Source organism: Vigna unguiculata, chromosome 7 (assembly GCF_004118075.2).
Source record: "Vigna unguiculata cultivar IT97K-499-35 chromosome 7, ASM411807v1, whole genome shotgun sequence".
Taxonomy (NCBI): Eukaryota; Viridiplantae; Streptophyta; class Magnoliopsida; order Fabales; family Fabaceae; genus Vigna; species Vigna unguiculata.
This window is the reverse complement of record NC_040285.1, coordinates 30974517-30998918: the sequence shown is the minus strand read 5'-3', so window position 1 is coordinate 30998918 and position 24402 is coordinate 30974517. Positions and strand designations below refer to the sequence as shown.

Sequence of the window (24402 nt, the reverse complement as noted above, 5' to 3'; positions counted from 1 at the left end):
TTAAAAAAAAGAGTAAGAAAAATATTATTATAGATCATAGATAAATCAAGATATTTATTTATTTATTTTATTAAAGAAACGTAGACATATCTTTTTTATTTACTAAAAGATAAAATATCTCTCCAAATTATATGTCTTTATATGTAGCGTAGATTATTTGGTCCACATTATAAATTGTAATGAAAACAAATTCCAACTCAAGCAAATAAATCCTGTGTAAAATCTCACCATTAAAATCTACTGCTCTAATCTCCAGTGCAGTGCCATCACTTTTGCGCATCTTCTTTGCGGCGAGGTTAGTTACTGATCTGCGATTTCACCACTGTACTATTCTTAACATGACTTGTTATGGTGATCAACTTAACATTGGTTAGAACGGAGTAAAATTAAGCATCTTTAATGAAAATTAATCATTTAAATCAGTATAACCCTCCGCATATACACAAAACAGTGCCAGACAATTTCTTTGTTAGATAAAAATTAGCCACTCTGTTCTATTGTCCCCTTACGGCACACAGTAACAACGTGGCGCTGATGCCGCGGAATCTTAAGCGAATATTTCCATAGTTGACAATGTTTCTTCCACCATCCTGTTACTGGACCCTTCTTCCATTAAACAAATCGTTTCAAATTTTTCAACCCTAATATTCTCTATTAGTTTTGTTTTCATATTGCGTTCAAGTAAAATCATCGTTAAACCCTACAATTGCGCGTCCCTACTACTCACATTAAAAGGTGAGACATGTCTGTTTTGAATGTGTGTTTAGTTTATTGCTAATAAGTGATTAAATAAAACAGGCCAAAGCCTCTTTCTATGCTTTTTGACTTTTCTTTTAACTGGGGTTCTCTTCTTTCTGATATTTCTATTTGAATTTGCTGAAGAATTAATTCAGCCATCTCCAAAGAGTTCCATTTGTCGCACCCCAATTGGAAAAAGAAGCGAACTTGGAATCTGGGTATTCAGTTTTCGAACACTTTCTATGGGGAATGATGCAGGTTCACCGCAGGGTCCAGTTACTTGCGGGTCGTGGATTCGGAGGCCCGAGAATTTGAATTTGGTGGTGTTGGGAAGGTCCAGACGTGGCAATTCTTGTCCTGCTCTCCTCGAGATTTTCTCCTTCGACCCTACGACCATTTCTTTGTCTACCTCTCCTCTGGTATATCTCTAAAACTCTGAATACAAGTATAAGTATAAGTATAAGTATAATATACATACCAAACATGTGTTCTTTTGTGTGTTTGTGCCTGTAATTTATCCTATATCATGTAGTGTAATCATTTGAAACACTAACTTACTTTGTCCAGACCCTTGTTAATGTAAGTTAAAGTTATTTTCTTAATGTATTGTGTTTGCGGATGTCTGAGGATGTAGATTATGTGGAGTGAAACATTCGAATTTGTGCTTATCCTTTTAGTATTTGGCTGAAAACGTTTATGTTTTCCTCCCGGAAGCAGATGGTTAGTGGAAGTAGATATTATGCACGAATTCTGTTGTTGAAAATATTTTCAGTGTTGAGTTTCTGGGTTGCTGAATGGAAGCAAAGCACGAATGGGCTTTTACTTTTTGTTTTATTGATGTTTTTATTTGTTTGATATTTCAGACCACCTATGTGTTGGAAGCAGAGGAAGGTGATCCTGATGCTATTGCAGTTCACCCTAGTGGGGATGATTTTGTGTGTGCTTTCAGCAACGGTAACTGCAAGTAAGTTCCTTTTGTCAGATCTTTTGGGATTGAAAATTTGTTCTTCTATATCTATCTATATGTCTGTGTGTCTATATATATATATATATATATATATATATATATATATATATATATATATATCAATCCGATGAAATATTTTAATGCCGGTTCTCAACTTGCATTTCTAAAATTAGCAATCCCTTCCACTTTCAATAATCTTAGAATCAGACGTCAATCATATTATCTTCCTTTAATTACTCAGTGGGAAAAATAATACTGTGGGCTCAAGTCTACAACCAGATTTCTTTTGCACAGTTTCTTGTTATTCTTTTACCCAGGAACTAGGTGAATATCTGACATAGTAGTTATGGTTGTTTCTTAAGTATAGATAGCTGGATTTTTTCTTCTAGTTATTTTCATCATATGATGTCTGTCTTCTTTGGATACTGTGTGAAGAAACTACATCAGTTGGTTATATGGCCAAAATACACTTCATAATGACTTAGTCTTGATGTTAACTTTTTGAGGTTTTCTAAGACCCATTTCTTCATCAGTTGGTTATATGACCAAAATCCTCCCCACTTGAGTTAACTTTTTGAGGTTTTCTAAGACCCATTTTATTTTAAATTCTAATGTGATTTGAAAGCATATTCAGTCTTGATGTTTGCCCACCTGCACATGTCTGGTCCAGCCTACAAACTTCATGCTCTAGCCTCTAGATGTATAATATTGGGTAGAAGATCCTCCCATGTTTCTTAATTCATATAGATATATGGATTGAATTATTTTTCTATGGCTTGTAGATTGTTTGAGCTGTATGGTCGTGAAACAAACATGAAGTTGTTGGCTAAGGAACTCACTCCTCTACAGGGTATTGGTCCCCAGAAATGCATTAGTTTTAGTGTTGATGGGTCTAAATTTGCTGCTGGTGGGTTGGTAAGCATAGCTCTAGAATCCAACCAACTGATTTTATTTTCTGTGCAGTACTAAGTTTGATCCTGTATGTTTGACTTTCTGTCTTTGACAAGTGTAGGATGGACATCTCAGAATTATGGAGTGGCCTAGTATGGGCGTGATTTTGGATGAACCTAGAGCACATAAATCAGTCCGGGATATGGATTTTAGGTAGGTATAATAAACAAATCCAGTTGAATCCTGCTAAAAGATGCATTAGTCCATACATCTAGTAAATTTTAAAAGTAATTGACAGAGTTGGTAACTATTGTAATTTTATTTGGACTTCTTACAAAGAGAGAAGATAATTTTTGCTTTCCATTTTCATGCCTGCAATAACTTGGCTGTGTATATATGATCTTTTATTTATTTAGATAATAAAAGTATGTGACATTGTAAATATCTTAAGCCAGAAACAAGACATTGATACTTACTCTACTGCCTTCATTTTTCTCATACTTCAGTCTAGACTCAGAATTTCTAGCTTCAACTTCTACTGATGGGTCAGCAAGAATATGGAAGATTGAAGATGGCGTTCCATTGACTACTTTGTCTCGCCGTTCGGTATGGTATATTTGATTTAAGAACCTGTGGCAAGATCTGTAAGCAGTTACTTATATTGCATGATCTAAATATTTCGTTGTGTCTCTTTAGGATGAAAAGATTGAACTGTGTCGATTTTCCAAGGATGGAACCAAACCATTTCTATTTTGCTCTGTTCAAAAAGGTATGAGAGTATCTGGTTTCTCATGTATATTCTATGGTATTAATTTGGATATTCTTCAGATGTATTTGACCAGCAAAGCATGGCCTTCATTGTAGACATCTCTGTCTTTGTGCAGGTGATACTTCAGTCACTTCAGTTTATGATATTAGCACATGGAATAAAATTGGGCACAAGAGGCTGATTAGAAAGTCTGCTTCAGTAATGTCTATTAGCCAAGATGGGAAATACCTTTCTCTGTAAGACCTACAGTTACCTTCTGAATTTTGGGCTTATGTGTGGTCATTGGTCAACATTCTTCCTTAATCTTTTGTCAGTTTTTGATTTTGAAAATTTGTCTGAGACATGTAATCATCGCAAGTCTTATCTTTAGGATTTAGAATTTTTATTTCTTTTGTTTTATCCAACACAATTTATATTCAATTGCCTTCTGTTATGCCAAGCAGTTCTGCATACTGGAAGGAGTGCTTGTATTCTCTCCCCCCAGTGCATTATCTGATTCAAAAGTAAATGTCCCAGTCTAAAATTTTTAACCAGGAATGTATTTTGTTTACCTGACTACTCCCTAGGTTAAACAAACCACTCCATAATAATCAAAGCTAAAACTTCAGTCACGATGTGGAAGTAAATATCCCAATCTGAAAATGTTGACCAGGAAGTTCTTCAATGAATACGTGATCACAAAAAGAAGTCTTTTTTAAAATTTACATTAATCTTATTGTTGATATGGTTAAGATATTATTAGATATTGTTAGTTACAATATTATGTGTTAGTTTTAAATGTAATGGGCTTAGGCTCATCTCTTTGTATTTTCCTATTTATAAATGCATAACCCTATGTTCTCAATACACATTAGGGATTTATCCTATGTCTCTTTCTCTTTTATGTTAACACATATAGTGATTTTGTCCATGTTGCCAAAACTGTGATATTGACCATGCTTTTACATCTTATTACTTTGTCTCTTATTGATCTACTATAGCTTGATATTTATAATTATGTTGCACTGATTATATCTATCTATTTTCTTGTGAATCATCTTTTTTCCTTTGCACACATAAGTCATCTGGGTGATAGAACTACCCAATCATTTCCTTATAACTGCTGAGCTTTTTAGTTTGTGTTTACCATTTCTCCAATTTAATGCATATGTGGTTGAAACGTTGTCTGCAAAGTACTATATTGTTTTGATTAAAAAAATTGAAGGCCTGCAAGCTTGAAATATGATTTGCACTTAACTTGTATATCACATTACATTTTATGGTATATGCCTCCTGTATTTCAACTCATCAAACTTCTGTGAGTCCAGGGGCAGTAAAGATGGAGACATATGTGTAGTTGAAGTAAAGAAAATGCAGATATACCATTATAGCAGAAGACTGCACCTGGGTACAGATATTTCATCACTTGAGTTCTGTCCTGGGGAAAGGTAGTCTCTATCCTCTATTGGTTTAATTTGGCACCTTTCATAAATAAATAAATACCAATCCAAGTAGGCTTTTAGTAAATTGGTTAAACCTCCTTCTTTTTCAACATTGGTCACAAAGTTGGGATTAAGCTTTTCATTTGAATATTGGAACATTCATTGGGTACGGATTTATGTAGACTTTGAGTAAATTGTTAAAGCCTTATTTTCCCAAATTCTAAAACAAAAATTGGGAACATAGTGGTTAGTGTAAATGGTATTTTAAGAACTGTGTAAATGTTAGAAAGGAAAGTTATATTAGCCTTTGTGATACTTACAAAAGAAAAAGTTAGAGGCTAAGGAGAATGTGTTCACTTCCAAAAAGATAGATGGTTACATAAAGAAGATGATTTGTGATAGTATGAACATGCTTAATCATCTGAGTTTCTCCCTTCTCAGATTTTTGGATTTTATAATCTAAGAATCCAATATTTAGAAGCTATATATTTATTATTAGGAAACATTGGATCGATGTAGCAAGTATGCATGATAAGTGGTTTTCAAAATATTAGGTCATGTTTTGACTCGAGTTTGCTTGAGAGAGATCAAGGAAAATCAGACAGAAGCGTAGAATTACAAAATCGTACATGCGAAGAAAGGTGTGCAAAATACTAGAAAAACTAAGTCTCACATACAACCCTCACCCTATGAGTTAGCTTTTAAGGTTGAGTTAGTCCTGAATCCAAATTTCAAGACAAATGATTTGGTGAACAAATTATGACTGCAGATAATATTGGACAATGAAGCTGTTCCCTGGACTATCCTGATTAGCAAGGCACAGTGTAACTGACAGGTTATAGCTGAAATGGGTCTAGGATAGCTTACAATTCCCTTATGATCATGATTAATATCAGCAATGAATTTTCCCCCCATAAGATTATTAGCCAGAGTAAATGTGAACTTTCTTGAAATTGAACCTTGGTTTTTTAGAGAACCAATCAGACTTGAAGTCTGATTGCATGATCATTGGCAATTAGTAAGATACTCACTGAATTAACCTAATGAATCTACCTCCTTTTTTCTTTTATACTCACCCGGGCTTTTCTTGTTCAGGGTTGTGCTGACAACCTCGGTAGAATGGGGAGCCCTGGTCACTAAGCTGACAGTACCTAAAGATTGGAAAGGTTTTCTCTTACACACATATGCACACATCCCTTCTTCCTTCTAATGGCATACCCTAACTATATTCAATTTGACATTTTAAATATCCTCTCAAACCTGCAGAGTGGCAGATCTATTTGGTGCTTTTGGGACTATTTTTAGCATCAATTGTTGCATTTTACATATTCTTTGAGAACTCTGATTCATTTTGGAAATTTCCCATGGGCAAAGACCAACCAGCAAGACCTAGGTTTAAACCTGTGTTAAGAGATCCCCAGTCTTATGAAGACCAAAATGTTTGGGGACCAGTTGATATGTGACAACACTCAAACTCTTGATTTAGTCTTCAGTGCTGCGCTGTTGTATCAACATTTATCTAAGCCCTTGTATATTTTTAGCCACTTGACTCATTACAAGCATTTACTTCTATTTATTGATATGTAATTTTATTAGAAACTTTAGGAATAATCAAACGGCTTTCTTAAATTTGAAAATTCCACTTAGGATGTTTTGTACTAGCTGCTATGTTATGGATCCATTGAAGTGTCTGGATATTTTTCCATTTTCTTATTTTCGTTTCTTGATCGTATTGATAACCTCTCTTATTTTTTGGCATTTCATTTAAAAAACACAGGGCAGATAGGGATTCAATTTATGGCATAGGATGAAAATTGGATTATTTTTTTTTACTTTCCTTAAAATTAAATTTCATTAACACGATTTTCACAATTTTTTATCAAATAGATTAAGTCTATTTATTTTTCATACAATTTAAAAATTATTAAAATTTTCATCAATTAATTTAAAATGTATTGTATAACTTTATATATATATATAATCAATTAACTTGTTTTGATTATATGAGATGTATCTGCGTATACGAAAGTTGAATCGGAAAAACATTCTGAGGTTATGATATGTTGGATGATTTATATATGTTTTTTTATACCTTTTATTTTTGGAGCATTGATTAATTTTGTAGATACCCAGTCACGTAATAACTATACCATGATAGAACAAAAATTAGTTTCTAAGAAAATATCTCAAGAAAAATAAAGTAAAAACAGATGTGTAAAGAGAAGAAACAAAACCATATTTATTTAGAATTTGAATTTTCCACTGAATATTATTCTGCTTTCTTGTGTTGCATTTTTAAAATACGTACACTAACTTTAATGTTTTAAAATATGTTAAAAAAAAACCAATATACTAAAAGTAGTATGTTTTTAAGGACAAACAGCTAAAAAAAATCCGACAGAAAACTCATTTATTTAAAGTAACAATTTTATGTTAGTTAAAAGAATAACTTCTCGGTGCAAAATATATTACGAAAACCTACGAAATTTTGACGAAGATAAATTTTTAGATAAAAGGATATTTTATGCGTGAGTTTTTAGATTCTTTCTCGTGATTCAACAAGATAGTTATGCGACGAGAGGAAAAGTGTAAAAGGATGTTGGCTTTTTATGCTGGTTCTTGATTTGACCCTTTTCCCTCCCAACAAAGAATAGAGTGAGAAGAAGAAAAATAACAATATCAATCTCAAATCCAAACAAAACCCAGTGCAGTGTTGCAGCGTGCCACTTAACTCAGACAAATATCATGAACTGTCTTCACAATCTTTCTCGGTTCGTTTATCCTTCTTCCTTATCAATTCATTCTATTGTTATCCAAATCAAAAGAATCAGATTCCTTATTTTTCAGATTCTCTCTTTTGCCCTTCGAAAATGTTGCCACGCGCCACCGCAACAATCTCCCCCTCTCGCTGGTACATTCCATTTTCCCTTTTATTTCGTTGATACCTATCTACAATTATTATACTTATCTTCCTCTCTCACACCCTCTTTTTTCAACGCTGGATACAGAGAATCGTCTATAATTCTCATCATAATCGAAGTATGGCGCTCAAGGTAGCTACACAATCTTTGCTTTTCGCTTTCTCTAGTTTATTTTTAATAATATTTTGTTAGTATAGTTTTTGTAGTATTTTCATGTTCAATCTATTAAAAGCTCTTACTGTTGGAAATTCTGTGTCAACTGGTGATGTGACCCTATTGAAGTATAAAAGTGGGAAGCTATACTCATCTGATTATGTTTAGACAAACTTATTTCTAACAACTTTTACAAGAAAGAGTGGACGGATTTTCTCTAAAAATTTGAATTAGTTTGTATATAATTTGTAGAAGCTATAACTTTCCTAAATTCTTACTTTTTAGCCTATGCATAAGTTAATTTGAATCTTTTGGAAGTCCTTTTGAAGAAATTTGTCTAAACAAATCCTAAGTCGCTGTTGTACAACTAGTGATATGACCGGATTGAACTATGTATGGGGGAAGTTATACTCATTATGAGTCGGTTATGTAGTATTGAATTTGTTCCCACCCAAAAGCTAAGACTTGTTGGAATAATATTGCATTTTGTCAACATCCATCAAATAAGATAATATTACTGGATTTTTTGTTGCTCAATACATTCATTGTCTTGAACCTGATTCAGTTTTTGTGAGGATTACACTATGAGCTTATGGATGGAATAATTAGACAACATGTGAATGCATGGAAATTGTGGAATGTTCACGGCATATTCTGGAATCTACCAGAATTCATGAAGGTGTTGTCATTTAAAAGTTGTAAGATTTGTCATTTTGGTGTGTTCCGGCAAGCAAATTTAAATGTAAAGAAAACAGGGAGATATTGCTGCAGAAATAACTATAAAATTCTAAAAAGATGAACACTGTTTGTTATTTATATGCCCTGCCCTGTGAAATATTCATCCTCACTTAGGCTTGACTGTATAAATGGACTTATTGGTATCTGCTATTCACGTCGTTTCTGCTTCATATTTCCTTTGATTTTCTAGAGAACTTGATTGCCATTTTCTTTTGCAGGCTGCTTCAGGTTCTGCACCAAGTGCAGACAAAAGTAATGTCAGCAAGGAGGAGGAAAAGTCTGAGACATATTCTCATAACATGACAGAAGCTATGGGTGCTGGTATGTTTAATATTTTTTGTTCTTCTAGTTCAACAATGATGTAGCCTTATCTTGTTAGATAGACTTGACTGCATTGATCAAACATTATTTAGGCCCCTACAGAAACCTAAATTTCAGTATAGACCAAGGTCTTGTTTTAATTGCTTCTCCTAAGTTTTCTTCATCGTTTGTTTGCCTTATGAATCAGAATATCTTCCATTTCATCTTCATTTCTCACATTTGTTGGTCTTTTCCTACTTTGTGGTTCTAGATAAGTAAAAGACATGGAATACAATATGGGGTAAACCGAGAGTATCTTTAGCTTGAAGCTCCCTGATCAATTGTAATTTATTTTTCAGTAGTTGTGATGAAATATTTCATATTATGGGATAAATCTTCATTATGTTTGCTGCAATTAATTCTAACATTCTTAGGTTTTGTAATATTCATATTTAACTAATAGTTTGGATTGACTATAGGAACACTCAATTGCCTATCCTATTATTTTGTTCTTTGAATAATTCATGTTGTTACCCTTTCTAACAAAGTGCTACTCAGTTTTGACTTATAAGCACGAGTTAGGAATGAACTATAACTTCATCCGTCCAGACTTAATTGTGGGATCATGCCCACAGGTATTTTTGTTTCAATTATAGATACCTGATCCAATTATGTCAAATCTTGTTTGGTCCTCTGACTTCTATTTTATTTTTTTTCTCAAATTGCCAGACTCCTGATGATGTTGAGAAGTTGCGTAGGATTGGAGTGAAAACAATATTTTGCTTACAACAAAATCCAGACCTTGAGTATCCTAATCAATGTGTTTAATTAGATTCACATTCATCGTTTTAGACAAAGACCAAGTATTTAGTCTAGCAAATGATGAACCATTGTGTTTCCTTACAATTGCTTGGATATTTTGGAGTTGATATTAAGGCCATACAAGAATATGCCAAGGCACATGATGTTCAACACTTGCGAGCTGAGATAAGGTTAGTTATGTGATCAAATATTTCTGTCATAACTGTCAAGGAAATAATTATGTTTAAACTGGCAGGAATAAAACAAACAAAGGATGCTTTGAATACTGTGATATTGAATTAGAAGATATAAGGTTGACCAGGTGGTAATAGTAAAAGGAAGGGTGGGATAAGTCGGGGGTTCAAATCCCCACATTAACAAAAAAAGCTAACATATTAACAATTATCATTCGCCAAAGAAAATAAAGTATGATATTACTCGAGTTTCAATATATTGTACTGATATTTTGAACAGATTATACAATCAAAACATTGTGGACATGTTGTAGATATTTTAATAATGACTGCATGAGGAAACCCACTGTGAACTTAAATTGAACTGAATTATTATTAATTTGAATTTTTTTCTACGAAATTTTTTAAAACTATAGGTGGAATAGATCCTGTGCAATATGTTACTTTTTTTGTATTTTGTAATTATAGTTTTTTCTTACAAGTCATGAATATGTCAAAATCATTTACAGGTTTTATTTTAAATGAGAGTAAGAGGAATGATTATTAGTCATTGCCACTAGATCTTATCACGAACGAAAAAGATTAAGGTGTAAAATTCATTCAATGTTTTAAAGTAATTGTGTGGCTTAAAGTTTAAAATATCGATCATTTGTGTATTATTGTATGATCCATATTTTCTTTTCTCGTTTTCATTTAAAAATGACTTCCTCACAAGACATCCCCTATGTGTGTCGCACATAGTAACTTTCTCACAATCATGTACTGTTCTATATTTTTAGTTTTGGTTTAAGACGCATTCTACTTGTTTTTATGTTTGTAAAAGGCATCTACTTTGGAAGAAAACCTCGAATATGGTAATGGTATGCCACGCTTCTTTTTTTCTGAGTGAGGCAAGGATGTGTGGTCCTACTTACATTGTGGAGCTTGGTTGAGAGTAAGATAAGATCTTGGTTTTCTATCTGGATCTTCAGTTAGTTAGTACTTATCCCATCACATGTAATATAAATTTTGCATTTCCTTTTTTCCCATGCTCAAACAGATACTAGTTTTATGTTTTCATAACTTACCCCATCCCCCCAAAATATTCTAGAAAAAAAATGTGAGATATGTTTTTTAAATTGTTACCAAAAGGAAATTTTGAAGATTTAGGTATTAGGTTGTGAGCGAGTCAAAAGCTCAAGCAATCAGGTGAGTTCTTTGTGTGTGTTTTGTGTAAGACTAGTTGGTATGTCACCTTCATATGATAATTTCTAATCTTGTATAAATGGGTACATTTAGTCATTTCTTCTTTACGTATGCGTTGTGCTTTGTGTTATACTAGGGTTTCTCTTTACTCATGGCATTTGTAACTATACAGTGATATATTCTGCATTTTACAGTTTGTTGCCTTTGTTTTTCATGTTCTTCTTCGCATTGTGTGATGATCTAACATGGATGTGACAGGGACTTTGATGCATTTGATCTACGAATGCGGCTTCCAGCTGTAGTTAGCAAATTATATAAGGCAATAAATTCCAATGGAGGTGTAACATATATTCATTGCACTGCTGGACTTGGAAGAGCTCCTGCCGTTGCAGTATGTCCCTTGATTTTATTTGTGTTACTTGTTTATTACTGGTAGAATATTTAACCTGAAACGGTGTTTTGGTTAGTTCTGTGTATGGTAAAGGAAATAGTTTCATGTTTAAGTAGTTAAATACACAAAGGGCAGGTGGTGAATGTATTCAGTAACCTCTCACATACTGAATGGTTTCAAAAGGTTTTGACTTAAATATATTGGTACGAATGAAACACCTATAAATCATTTTCAATAATGAAAGTTGTTGAAAACCCCCATGTTGAGAAAACACCCCTAGCTCGCCTTGTTGCAGCCCATCAAAGTTGGTTGTCTATGTCTTAGAAACTACTACCTGCAAAGGACTACATTTAAACACCTATAAATCATTTCATTCTTTCTTATTTTTCTCTCGTAAAAGTTAATTCACCTTATAGAGAAACTTATTTCATTTTTTTCTTATTTTTTTCAGAAATGTTTATAATGAATTTTGTCTAAACAAACAATAGTAAGAATTTTGACATGTGATTAGGCAGTCACAGTTTATGGTTACAGAAACAAAATCTTCTCATGATTAAGGCTATGTGCATCTGACCCTCCCCATTTCCAAGATTTCACAATAGTGGGAACCTTAAGCTTTGGGCGACCCTTTTTATTGTCCATTGTTTGTGCTTTGGGCTATTAGAATCGTTTGACTTTATATAGCCTGGATCTATGTCATCTGGTTACATTCACTCCTAATTTCATCTACAGATTTTTATTGAAGATGCCATTGTTTTTATGAAGAAAGTGTAGAAATGAAATCATAAAATCAATATTCTTTTATTTTGTGGTAGATATGTCTATGAAATCATTTAAATCTATCTCAAAGATAGAGATGAAAAAGGTGGTGGTGTCTGATTTTCTTTTTCTCAAATATTTTGGTATTTCATGTATCAGTTATGTGTTTTATAGTTCTCTGTGTGTGTAAGATTATTTGCTAACAATTTGTTTTGCTCAGACGGCCTACATGTTTTGGGTTCTGGGTTATACATTCAAGGAGGCTCATACACTACTTCAGGTGACTATGCTCAATACTTCCTTTTCTATTGTTCCACATTTTAAAGTCGTGGGGGGTTCTATATTAATATTTTACAGTTGAATCACTAGTTTCTAAATTTTGGTATCTGTGAATTATGGAACTGGGCAGTTTAGTTACTAACAGATTTATTTTCTTACATCTAGTTTAGAAGCATTCTTATTTAATTTATTTTCCTGAGTTCTTTTACTCAAAATATGCGTTCTATTCTCTAGTTGTGTATACCTAAAGAAACTAATTTGATATCATTTTCGTTTTCTGCATGTCATAGAATTTTCATTCTAGCGGTTTCATATATTATAATTCTTCTAAATCAATTTTAGATGCATTTGGTGTAAAGAGAGAAATGAGATTGGAATTTGGTCAAGTTTTCTTGTGCCCTCTTTCTTACTCTTTTGTCTTGCAGAGCAAAAGGGAGTGCTTTCCCAAACTAGATGCCATTAAAAGTGCGACGGCTGACATCGTGAGTCAATTTAATGTTATATTTATTGTGATTTAAATTTTTAATGGGATTTTTTTTGTTATATTAATATAGGTGTGATCTTCCTGATAAGTCTTTTCTCATTAAAAGCTGACATAATTAATTTAGATGTTTCAAGATGAGAATTTATTTGAAACTGTTCCTCATTTTTTTTATCTTTTTATTGGTTTCCCTCTTATTAAAACAAAAAAAATATCACCTTTGAACATTATTTATTTGTGGTACTCAGCTTACAGGCCTTAGTAAGAAACCTGTCACTTTGTCATGGGAAGACAGCAATTGCTCTAGGGTGGAAATTTCAGGGCTTGATATTGGATGGGGGCAGGTGATGATTTAGTCTCATTTTATTTAGATTTAAGAATAGTCTGATTTCAGATTCCAAGACTTTTAATCTTTAAAATCATCTGGATCACGTAGTTTGACTTATGTTTTTAACATATACCTTGTTTATACGAATTCATGCAAAATCTTACTTAATCTTGATCTCTTTTCAGAGAGTACCCCTAGATTATGATGACAAATCGGGTTTGTGGTATCTCGAGAGGGAACTACCTGTAAGTGAAATTGTTAAAACTTGATCATAGTATTGAACGTTCAATAACTTGTCGGCTCAGCCGCTGTGATTAAAACAATAGATTGATTAGAAATAAGTTTATTGTCTTATTTACCAGGAAGGACGCTATGAGTACAAGTACATTGTTGATGGGGTATGGACATGCAATAATGATGAGCTTGTAACCTCTCCAAACAAAGATGGCCATGTCAATAATTTCATTCAAGTAAGTTATAAACTTCAACTAAATAGCTCAGAAAATAAATTTTGCGATTGGTATTTGAATCCTAGGAAATTGCTAGAAGCTCAGAGCTAGAATTAGTACATGATAATCAGCTCAAAGATAAAAATAAAATACAATGTATCACAACATTTATCGCTCACAACCATGTTATTGTTTTAGGGTTAAATGTTTTTTGGTACCTCCTGTTGAAATTTCAATCTTACTAGAATGATCAGATTTTAACATAATTATTTTAAAAACAATAGAGTTACTGTCAGAACCAAACTAACATATTTGTTAAATGTTGGCTATGAAAAACAGTGAAAATTTTTGGAGGGTTTAACCCTTTTTTTTATTTGCCTCTCCACATTTTAGCCCATCACATTATATTTCATCATCTGACTGTGAATTATTAGTTTGTGCACATTCTATTTGTCTCTTAACTGATTTCTCATATTTCATCCTCTCCTAATAGGTCCTTGATAATAGCAGCAGTGATCGTGTTTCCCTTCGGCAGAGATTCAGTTCTGATGATCCTGATCTTACAGCGGAGGAACGACTGAGAATAAAGGAGTTTCTTGAAGCTTGTCCTGATGAGGATCTGTGACCCATCAATGCACGTCTCTGTTTATATGTAAAGTACAATAACATATACATGTTGTATAATAAAAGGTTGAATAAAAACCTTCAGACAAGATCTCTGTTGTAGTAATAAAGTTGGCTTGCCGAGTTAATTGAGTTCCATAGTAATCATAAGTCTCTGGTGTTATGTAAAGGACAGGATATCTCGAGTTCCATAGTAATCATATGTCTCTGGTATTCTGTAAAGGACAGGATATCCGAGCGTTCTTATCACGTTCAATGATGGTCTCAAATTATTTAGAATTCGAAGTTTAAAATTATTTAAATATTTTTTTCCTTTTATTATTTGAGATATATATTTTAAGGATAAATCTGTAATGAAAAATATGTTCTAAAATGGATAATATATATATATATATATATATATATATATATATATTAATCGACGGCAATTATATAAAATAATGACCATCTTGAGGAATTTCACCATTTCATTGTTTAAGCGTATATATAGTACATGCATTAATTGAATTTCCGATTATGAAAATGACAAAAAAAAACCATTAAATATGAGAGGTATCAAAAGTAAGAGTGGATAAAAAATTCAATTTTTATGATTTAATCCATTTTTTCTATGATTCAATTCATTTAATATTCATTTTATTAAAAATTCAATCCATTTAAAATCCATTTTATTGGATTTGGATATCAATCTAATCTACATTTTATATATTTTATGGATTCTCGAAATATAGGATATCCATTCTCGAAATCTAGATTTTCAAAATAGATAATCCAAAATATCCAATCCAAATTTTCACTTTATATTTTTTGTTAGGTTAGGCTAAAGGTTGAGACGGACTAGCCCAAATTTAGTCGTATTTGAGTGAGTTGGCGTGACCCTGTACAAAATTTGTCCGAATTAGGCCAAATTCTGTCAAGTCGGTTCCGATCGAGATTTGACCCAATTGGTCAAGGACAAAATTTCGAAGTATTTAGCCAAATCTGTCAAATTCTTTGGTGTCAGTCCTATGGACACAAATTTGGATTCACATCCATTATTTGGATCCAAAATGGATGTGGTTAGATTTTCGATAGGGCTGACACCATAGAATTTGGCAGATTTTTTGTCAAGGCCAAATTTCAGTATGGGATGAACTTGGATGACTTTCGAACGAATTTCGGTCGACGATGACGTGACCAAATTTGGGCTAAGGTCGACTCGATAAAATTTTAATCAAGATCGACTTGACTGGATTCGACTGAATTTCGGTCAGGGCCGATTTTGCCTAATACGACCAAATTTTGGCCAGAGCCGACTTGGTCAAATATGGCCACATTTGGATCAGGTCCTGACCAATCAAATTTCGGTCAGGATTGACTCCACTAAATTCGTCGGTCGAGACTGACTTGACTGAATACGGCCAATTTTCGATCACAGCCGACTAAGTTGAATATAGTCAAATTTCGTTCGGAACTTAGTTGACCGAATACTACTAAATTTGGGCAAGTGCCGACTGGACCAAATTTTGGTCATGATCAACTCGACTGAATTTGGCCAAATTTAGGTTAGGACCGACTCGCCTAAATATGACCAAATTTCGGTCGCGATCGACTCTGTCGAATACGACCAAATTCAGGCCAAGACCAACTCGGTCAAATTTTGGTCAAGGCCAACACGACTGAATTTTGACCGGAGCCGACTCGACTGAATTCGTCCGAATTTTGATCGTGACCAACTCAGTTGAATACGGCCAAATTTTGATCATGACCGACTCATTTGAATGCGACCAAATTTCACCTTAGGTCGTCTCAGCCAAATACGACCAAATTTGGGTCAGGGTCGACTCGGTCAAATCTCAATCGGGACCAACTCGATTGAATTCGACCAAATTTTGACTAATGCCAACTAGGCTGAATACAACAAAATTTTGATTGTGGTTGTCTCGGTCGAATACGATCAAATTTTGTCTAGGTCGACTCAGGCCAATGCAATCAAATTTGGGTTGGGATGAACTCAACCAAATACTTCCAAATTTTGTCCAGAATCAGCTGGGCCAAATTTCGATCGAGACCGACTTGACAGAATTTGGCCAAATTTTGTATAGGGTCACGCCAACTCAATCAAATACGACTAAATTTGGACTAGTCGGCTCTGGCCAAAATTTGGTCATATTAGGCAAAATCGGCCCTGGCCGAAATTCAGTCGAATCCAATCAAGTCGATCTCGACTGAAATTTGTCAAGTCGACCTTGGCCCAAATTTGGTCACGTTGTCCCCGATCAAAATTCGTTCGAAAGTCATCCAAGTTCATCCTATGCTGAAATTTGTCCTCGTTGGCCCCGACAAAAAATCTACCAAATTTTATGGTGTTAGCCCTATGGACACAAGTTTTAAAAAAATTAATTTGAATTTATTTTATGAAAAATGAATTTTGAAATTTTTCAAATATTTAGATTTGGATTTAAACTTGATCTAAATATTTGGATCTGGATTTTTAAAAAATTCAATCTACTTTTAAAAAAAAATGGATTTGGATCGAAAATCTAATCCAATTATTTGAATCCAAAATGGATGTGGATTGGATCATTAAAAATCCAATCCATGATCACCCATAATCAGAAGAATAAGTATGAGTTTTTGAGGAATTTCACCATTACACTGTTTTACCGTATAGTAGATGTATAAATTGAATGCATCAAACTTTAAGCATATAATTGAATTTCGGGTCTTCTTCTACAAGTTAGTAAAAATATTCATTAGTTAATTATTGGAATTTGTAAGCTAAATATTAATTTTCTTGGATAAGATTTTTTTTTTCATGAAACTTCAAAAGATTACAAAATTTAAACTTTAATGTTGTTTGATTCATACAAGTTCACATGTAATATTGTCATGACTTTTTCTTTTGAAGTTATTTGATCTATACAAATTCAAATAGTAACGAATCTTGAAAAATAATACTGAAAAAGTCAAAATAATATATTTAAAATTAATATATATTTTACTATAATTGTAACTATAAAAAAAGTTACATATCTAAAATATTGTTTCATTCAATATTTTTTAATCCTTAAATGTCTAATATTACTTAGTCAAGTTTTAGCAAGCAAATTATTTTACGGTGATATAAGATATTACACAGTACAAATTTTGAAAATCTTCCTTGTTAACCTAATGACTCATTTAGTATTTCAACACCAAATATTGTTGATAATTAAAGGTGTCAATTTGGCCCAGCCCACAGGGTTTGGCCCTGACCCATGTGGGCTAGGACCAAAAAAGCCTACATTGAGAAAAAAAACTCAACAAAGAAGTCTACAGGGCCAAAAACCCTACAAAAGCCCTGTGGGTCATGGTTAACCCATGGGCTTTCATCTTCCACACGAAAAATATATTATTTTTTAAAATATATTACTATTTGTGGGACAGGCCCAACGAACCGGACAAGCACGACGACCCGAATAGGTATAACGACTCGGACCTGCCCTACGACCTCGACAAGAACGATGATTCGAACGAGCCCGATGATCCAAACATGCTCGACCTTTTTTTTTTATGTGTATCAATGATAATAGATACACATAATTTCAACCGTTTTTTTTTTTATGGATGAAGCGCATAAATCAAGAAAGTTTAATATTTATATTTATTCTTTCAGTGAAACAAGTTTGGAAGTCTAAATCTAGATTTTTGTAAATAAGTTTATTAGAACTTGACAAAAACACTTCCAAGGATAAATGGACATAAATACCCTAATAGACTTTTCCATAGACGTAGCGTAAGTATAAATATCAAGGACGCATAGGTTGTAGAAAATAAGTAATTCTCTTGTAATAAAAGAAAACAAATGGAAAATAGTAAAGAAATTTCATTCATCCATTAAGATTTATAGTACATGTTTATGATGTAACATCTCATTTAATAGTTTTTAAATTATTAAATAAAACATCATATAGTGATAGAAGACCATAATAATAACTATATGTACGTAGAGATGGCAAATAAACACGTTTTCGTGGATATTGTTCGAACTCATTTCTGTTTTGACAGGAAATTCCCGCATTGACTAGGTATGGGTATGGAAAATCCCCGATTTTTTCAATTGGGTATGAGAATGTACACATCCCCGTTATAATACCCGTCATCGTTTAAATTATTAAAATGTTCACAATTAATTAAGTAACCACACATATATATATATATATATATATATATATATATATATATATATATATATATATATATATATATATATACTTACTATTATTTATTTCTTTTAATTATTTGGTTTGTCATGAAACTCATTCGCATCTCCATTATATTTTTCATCTTATCATAACCTTTATGTAATTATGTTAAAAAGATGTATGTCAATTAAAAAAATTATGTCTCACATTTGAAAATTTCTATTATTTTTTAATATTTTTATTTATTGTATATTTTCCTTTCATATGAGAAAGTTTAATACTCTAATTTAAGTATTTAATAGCACAAATCTTTCGTTTACTAGGTAATATAAAAAAAATTTACTTATTATTATTATTAGTTTTTGTTTCATTTGAAGAACTCTTTTGTTTTGCTCAAACAATTTTTATTATTTATAAACCATTGAGTATATATGTTGATATTTGAAAAGTTTTCCTAGATCTCTTAGGTATTTTTAATGTTATCATACCCTTAATTATACATTTGTTTTCCTTTGTGCAATTTCTTTCAATATTCTCTCAAATTGTTTCTAAACATTTGTTAATTTTTTTATATTTTTATTTGTTGTTTATTTTCATTATGTAGAATACTATTTCAATATATTTTATCTAATTATTTTTTATTTTCTAACTCATTATCAATCATACTGTAATATTTTCACTATAATTGTATAAATAATTTTTATTTATGCAATATAAAAATTTAATGTAATTGTCATGAATATTTTTGTATTACTATCCAACAAAATTGAAGTTCAAAAGATACAAGATCTATGTTAAAATTTTATTATTATGAATATTATTTATTCTTTATATCAAGTGATGTATTATAACTTTTATTTGTGTATAAAAAAGATATTCATTAGAATTTAAAAGATTGAAGTAAACAAGCATTTAAAATATATTTTAATTTGAATATTTGTTTTTCTTTTATATTTTTTAAAAATTAATTTTAAATTTTATCAACTAGGTTTCATTAATGTTTGTAAATTTAATAAATGTTTTGATTCACATGAAATTTTATTTTTTACTACAATCTAAAATGTAAATATTATAATTTATTTTATACTTTTATTATGATTATTATTTGTTCTTTGTATCATTTTGATCAAATGATGTATTATAATTTTTATTAGTGTATAAAAAGGAAATTCATTAGAATGTAAAAGATTAAAGTAAACAAACATTTAAAATATATTTTAATTTGAATATTTGTTTTTCTTTTATATTTTTTTTAAAATTAAATTTTATCAACAATTATAATTTAAAATATAAACAATTATAATTTATTTTAAAGTATTTGATATCGAATAAACAAACAACCATCCTTCTAATATTGAATATTTGATAATATTATGTTTCCTTTACCATAATTTTTTATTATTTATAAAAATTAATTAAAATTAATATTGAAGTAGTAAGAAAACAAGTATGGGTATGGGTACGAGATTGTACCTGTTACCTAGTGGGGATGGGAATGAGACAAAAGTTTGATACCCGTTGGGTTTGTGTATGGGGATGTGGATAAATTTTTTCTACGGGAGTGGGTATGGGATAACGAAACTTGTCCCTGACCCGCCCTGTTGTCATCCCTGTATGTACGAGCCTACTATGAATATAGACAAATTCTAACTCTAAACTAAAAACATAAACTAGTTATAAACATGGTTAGGTCCTACTTCGTAACTCTTTTAGTAACCACACGGGAAGCATCCTCACCTGCAGCTTCCTCTGCTCACACAATTAAGTGATCATTGCAATGAATAAACCAAAACTAAGCAAACACAAACAACACAGGGTAAGCTAATTATAATTAAGGAAAAGTTCAATCAGATCAAAACCACATTGTTAATTTCTTATCACAGGCTAATACAGAAAACAATCTAACATATATCAACAATTGAATTTGACTCAATTATCCGGATATATACAAGTGACATCGGACCTCTTGGTGGCTTGCACCAGTGTATGATTTCCAAACTCTACAGAGTTTGGCCTCAAGGGGTTATCACTCAGTCACCCACCAGGTAAATCCCCTTCGTACCTAGAACTTGATCGAGTTCAGTGACTAAGACCTCTTGCTATTCCTCACGACATAACTCATTATGCTCTACGTGAACCTTATTGATTATTAAAGTGTTAGGATGCCAAAAAGAAAATGAGTCATTATGTACTTGCATACACTACATTACCAACACATAGAATTTCTCCATGAAACTCTTCCATTAACCAGCGCGTAGGCACCGCTCAGTCAACACTCAACGCCATACTCTCGCATTGGCACTTAGCACCACACCAAAAAGCAATACATATTTTGGTTTTTCTTGAGAAACCTGCTACCTGTTTTCATGACTCTAAATGACACTTCCAATATAGATTTTGGTCCAAAATAGCTTTAAAATTGAGGAATGGTAATACCAATTAGAGTTATGACTCAAAAATCCATCTTTCTCAATTTACCCCAAATTCAAACAATGCATTCACATTTCAATTCATTCAAAACACCAATCAATTCACCAAAACACAACAATGGTTATCAATTCTAATTATACCACAATAATAAAATCATTAATCAATCAATTATTAGCTTCAATTACCTGGTTGATGAAGTCTCAACCTCCTAAAACGAAAAAAAAAATCCTTTTTTTTTGCTTAAGAACGTACCTCTCAACCTACAAATCAAATTGACATGATCAGGGAACATCATTAGAACCACTGATCAATAGAGAATCCAACAGAAGACTCAGAAGCCACATGCGTCCCGTGAGAACATTTGATGGAGAAGAAGAGCAGAAAATCAACTTACTCCGTGAAAAAAATTGATCAGGTAGGATCAGAGAGCGTTTTGCAGGAATCGCCTCAATAATCTTTGGTCGTCAAACAAATAAACATACAGTAAATTCTTGTAAAGGGGAGGTTGAGAAAATTTCTAAAACAATTTTCTAGAAATATATAGAGGAGTTTTTAAGACAATAAGATACTTTTATAAATTTTTTATTTATATTTAAGCTTCTATTATTAAAATATTACAAAGACCTCATTATTTAAAAACACTAACTCTCTCTTAAAATAAGAATTTTTACGGTCTCACATATTATATTAATCTAATCTTCTCCTTACACGTTTGATTTAATAAATAAATTAAGGAAGAGAAAACTAAGAAAGAATATAAAATGAAAAATATACTTCTTTTAATTAAAAAATATAAATAATTATCTTTTGACATTCATTAAAGAAAAAAATTATCTCTAAAAGAAAGTGGAGAAAAAGATATTATTATGACAACATCAATAATAAGTAAATAAATTCAGAATTCAATATTTAGCAATAACTTTTCTTTACATTTAATCTTTAAATTGGTCTATATAAGTAAACAAATCCGGCTTAAATAACAAATTATAATGGGGTAAAATTACCAAAACTCGTACACTGCAATAGACGTAATATTTTATTTTATTTTTATTACTATCTAAATCTAAATAAAATAAATTTGGAAAACTAGATCGGATCAGTCTTTCACCTCGGCCCAAATTTAAACAATCATCACTCTGGCCCAAATTGAAATTATCAAACACGCAGGCACCCCACATACTGAAAACACAAAACCCGAGATTTAAAAATCTCCCTCCAAAACGAAAACTCGTCCTGCCACGTCATCGATCCGTGCAATGTAAATCCAACCAATCAGCTTCTATCCAGCATTCCTATATATATCACTCCTTTCTCTCAATTCTCATCACTCAGAATTCACATTCTCTGATTTACACCTTACTCAATCTTATCAAACCTTCTGTGAGAAATCCATGGCCAAGGGTGAGAAGAAACCCGCAGAGAAAAAACCTGCAGAGAAGGCTCCTGCTGAGAAAACGAAGGCTGAGAAGAAGATTCCGAAGGATGCTACCTCCGGAGACAAGAAGAAGAAGAGAAAAGCAAAGAGTGTCGAGACCTACAAAATCTACATTTTCAAAGTCCTCAAGCAAGTTCACCCTGACATTGGGATCTCCAGCAAGGCCATGGGGATCATGAACAGCTTCATCAATGACATCTTTGAGAAGCTCGCTCAGGAGTCTTCTAGACTTGCTCGCTACAATAAAAAACCCACCATCACTTCCCGAGAAATCCAGACCGCCGTGCGTCTTGTTCTCCCTGGCGAACTTGCCAAGCACGCAGTCTCCGAAGGCACCAAGGCTGTTACCAAATTCACTAGCTCTTGAATCTGTCTCTAATTTTTAGGGTTTTTATGATGTATACTTTTGGATAGTGTTGGTGTGATGTAGTTCTTCGAGGAAATACAATTACATTTCTCTGATTTTATATCTGGTGCTTCTTTTCGTGCAATCACAAATGGTCTAAGACTGATAATTATTGTAGTTATATAATTCTCTTTGCAGATGAAAATAAGTGAATTGTTGGTCTATGCCAAAATTTGTGGGTCCTTATAATGAAGTTTAAAAGGATGCGAACTTCGAAATATGCAACACATTGAAACTTCATCCTGTCAGATGATGCAAATTTTCATTCAATGATAAATAACTTTTTAAAAGGAAATATATACTTTAATTTAACTTAAGATAAATAAATATTTTTAATTATTATATTATTTCAAAGAATTATGTCATATAACTGAAAATTAAAATTTTATGGACATTTTAAAATATTTTGTTATATTTGACTGTTTTAATACCTATTTTTAATTATAGGTATTTTAAATAAATATTTATTTTCGTTATATAATAATTTTTCATAATCTATAAAGGATTTTTTTTTTGTTTATACTCTCGTATGTCAATTCTATTTTTTTAATATAATTATTTATTAAATTTTTTAAAATTAACAATTATTTTTATTTATTTTTATAAAATTATTTTTATTTATTAATAATTAATTTCTTTATTTTATATCAATAAATATAAATTTATTTTATATATAAATTATTAAAATTTTATTATCACTTATTAACATATATTCATTTATAATTAAAAATATGTATATCGTAAAATTATCACATTTCCGTATGAATTAGAATGATAAGAGAAAATTATGTCAACATTCTTACTCTCACAAATTAAATTAAATTCTTATTTACTTAACAAATATTAAATTATTCTATTTTTTTATATTAGGCGCATTGTTTTGAAATTTTGAATGTATTAAAATTTTACTCCTGATAAGAAATATAATTTAACAGTGAGAAATAATAATTTTAATTGGAAACAATCTCATAAATATTATTCTAATTTATTGTAAAACTAATACGTAGATGTATTTATAATATTACAAGAGACAATTATTTTTGGTGCGAAGAACATTGAAAAACATTATTACCCTGAGATTATCTTCCATTTATTAATCTTTGTGGAACTTTCATGCCATGTCATCAATCCGTGTACAATAAACTTCGCCAATTAAATTCAACCAACTTTTCTGAATCAGACCATTCATTCCATGTCATCAATCCGTGTGAGGTAAAACTAGCCAATAAAGTTCCATGGACTGTATTTGTTTTGGACCATGCATCTCCCCTTCATTCAAATAAATCAATGGCCATCCACTTTCAATTAACATAATTTATTTCTGAGACAAAAAATAAAACATTTTCTGTAAAAAGTAATATATTTTTTTTAAATATTTTATAACAAGTGTTTAGATTATTTGTAACAATATAGTTACTTAATTTTAATATTTTTGTTTCATTTCCTAAACATTTTACTTTCAGTTTTCTTTCCTTAATTTTTTTTATGATTTAACTTACATAAATAAAGACAAATTTGTATTTTTATTTATCTAGAGGGAAACATCATTATTTATGATAATTGGAGAAAAATGTTG

The 24402-nt window shown here is 31.6% G+C and overlaps 3 protein-coding genes across 6 annotated transcripts; all 3 read left to right on the top strand.

The window, feature by feature from the left end:
* Positions 1 to 203: 203 nt before the first annotated feature.
* LOC114192072 (SEC12-like protein 1) lies at positions 204 to 6499 on the top strand. 3 transcript variants are annotated; one of them, XM_028081644.1, is made up of 11 exons: positions 204 to 295; positions 883 to 1157; positions 1602 to 1702; positions 2488 to 2620; positions 2718 to 2809; positions 3103 to 3202; positions 3293 to 3365; positions 3481 to 3601; positions 4673 to 4792; positions 5882 to 5952; positions 6053 to 6499. In XM_028081644.1, exons 2-11 carry the CDS (start codon positions 981 to 983, stop codon positions 6247 to 6249), a joined length of 1185 nt encoding a protein of 394 aa, XP_027937445.1. In that variant the 5' UTR covers positions 204 to 295; positions 883 to 980; the 3' UTR covers positions 6250 to 6499. The 3 variants fall into 3 exon arrangements, with proteins under 3 accessions (XP_027937445.1, XP_027937444.1, XP_027937446.1); XM_028081643.1 differs by lacking the exon at positions 204 to 295 and adding an exon at positions 449 to 735; XM_028081645.1 differs by lacking the exon at positions 204 to 295 and adding an exon at positions 454 to 735 and having other exon boundaries at positions 894 to 1157.
* Positions 6500 to 7307: 808 nt separating this feature from the next.
* LOC114191743 (phosphoglucan phosphatase DSP4, amyloplastic) lies at positions 7308 to 14645 on the top strand. 2 transcript variants are annotated; one of them, XM_028081111.1, is made up of 14 exons: positions 7308 to 7557; positions 7634 to 7697; positions 7795 to 7839; positions 8817 to 8919; positions 9457 to 9533; positions 9628 to 9704; positions 9813 to 9890; positions 11337 to 11469; positions 12449 to 12508; positions 12933 to 12989; positions 13237 to 13332; positions 13502 to 13561; positions 13679 to 13786; positions 14259 to 14645. In XM_028081111.1, the coding sequence occupies exons 1-14, from the start codon at positions 7532 to 7534 to the stop codon at positions 14388 to 14390; spliced, it is 1116 nt and encodes a 371-aa protein (XP_027936912.1). In that variant the 5' UTR covers positions 7308 to 7531; the 3' UTR covers positions 14391 to 14645. The 2 variants fall into 2 exon arrangements, with proteins under 2 accessions (XP_027936912.1, XP_027936913.1); XM_028081112.1 differs by lacking the exon at positions 7308 to 7557 and adding an exon at positions 8426 to 8539 and having other exon boundaries at positions 7633 to 7697.
* A 7646-nt stretch (positions 14646 to 22291) lies between these two features.
* Positions 22292 to 22889, top strand: LOC114192769 (probable histone H2B.3). Its single transcript, XM_028082582.1, has one exon. It carries the CDS (start codon positions 22377 to 22379, stop codon positions 22785 to 22787), a length of 411 nt encoding a protein of 136 aa, XP_027938383.1. The 5' UTR covers positions 22292 to 22376; the 3' UTR covers positions 22788 to 22889.
* The last annotated feature ends 1513 nt before the right edge of the window (positions 22890 to 24402 follow it).

What these genes read in the sequence shown, in the direction of transcription:
- LOC114192072 (XM_028081644.1), top strand. Translation starts at nt 981, where the DNA reads ATGGGGAATGATGCAGGTTCACCGCAGGGTCCAGTTACTTGCGGGTCG. An exon ending in ATTTTGCTCTGTTCAAAAAG is followed by an intron (nt 3,366 to 3,480) that starts GTATGAGAGTAT and finishes GTCTTTGTGCAG; the next exon opens with GTGATACTTCAGTCACTTCA. An exon ending in GATGGGAAATACCTTTCTCT is followed by an intron (nt 3,602 to 4,672) that starts GTAAGACCTACA and finishes CTGTGAGTCCAG; the next exon opens with GGGCAGTAAAGATGGAGACA.
- LOC114191743 (XM_028081111.1), top strand. Translation starts at nt 7,532, where the DNA reads ATGAACTGTCTTCACAATCTTTCTCG. An exon ending in AAAGTGCGACGGCTGACATC is followed by an intron (nt 12,990 to 13,236) that starts GTGAGTCAATTT and finishes TGTGGTACTCAG; the next exon opens with CTTACAGGCCTTAGTAAGAA. An exon ending in TTGATATTGGATGGGGGCAG is followed by an intron (nt 13,333 to 13,501) that starts GTGATGATTTAG and finishes ATCTCTTTTCAG; the next exon opens with AGAGTACCCCTAGATTATGA.
- LOC114192769 (XM_028082582.1), top strand. Translation starts at nt 22,377, where the DNA reads ATGGCCAAGGGTGAGAAGAAACCCGCAGAGAAAAAACCTGCAGAGAAG.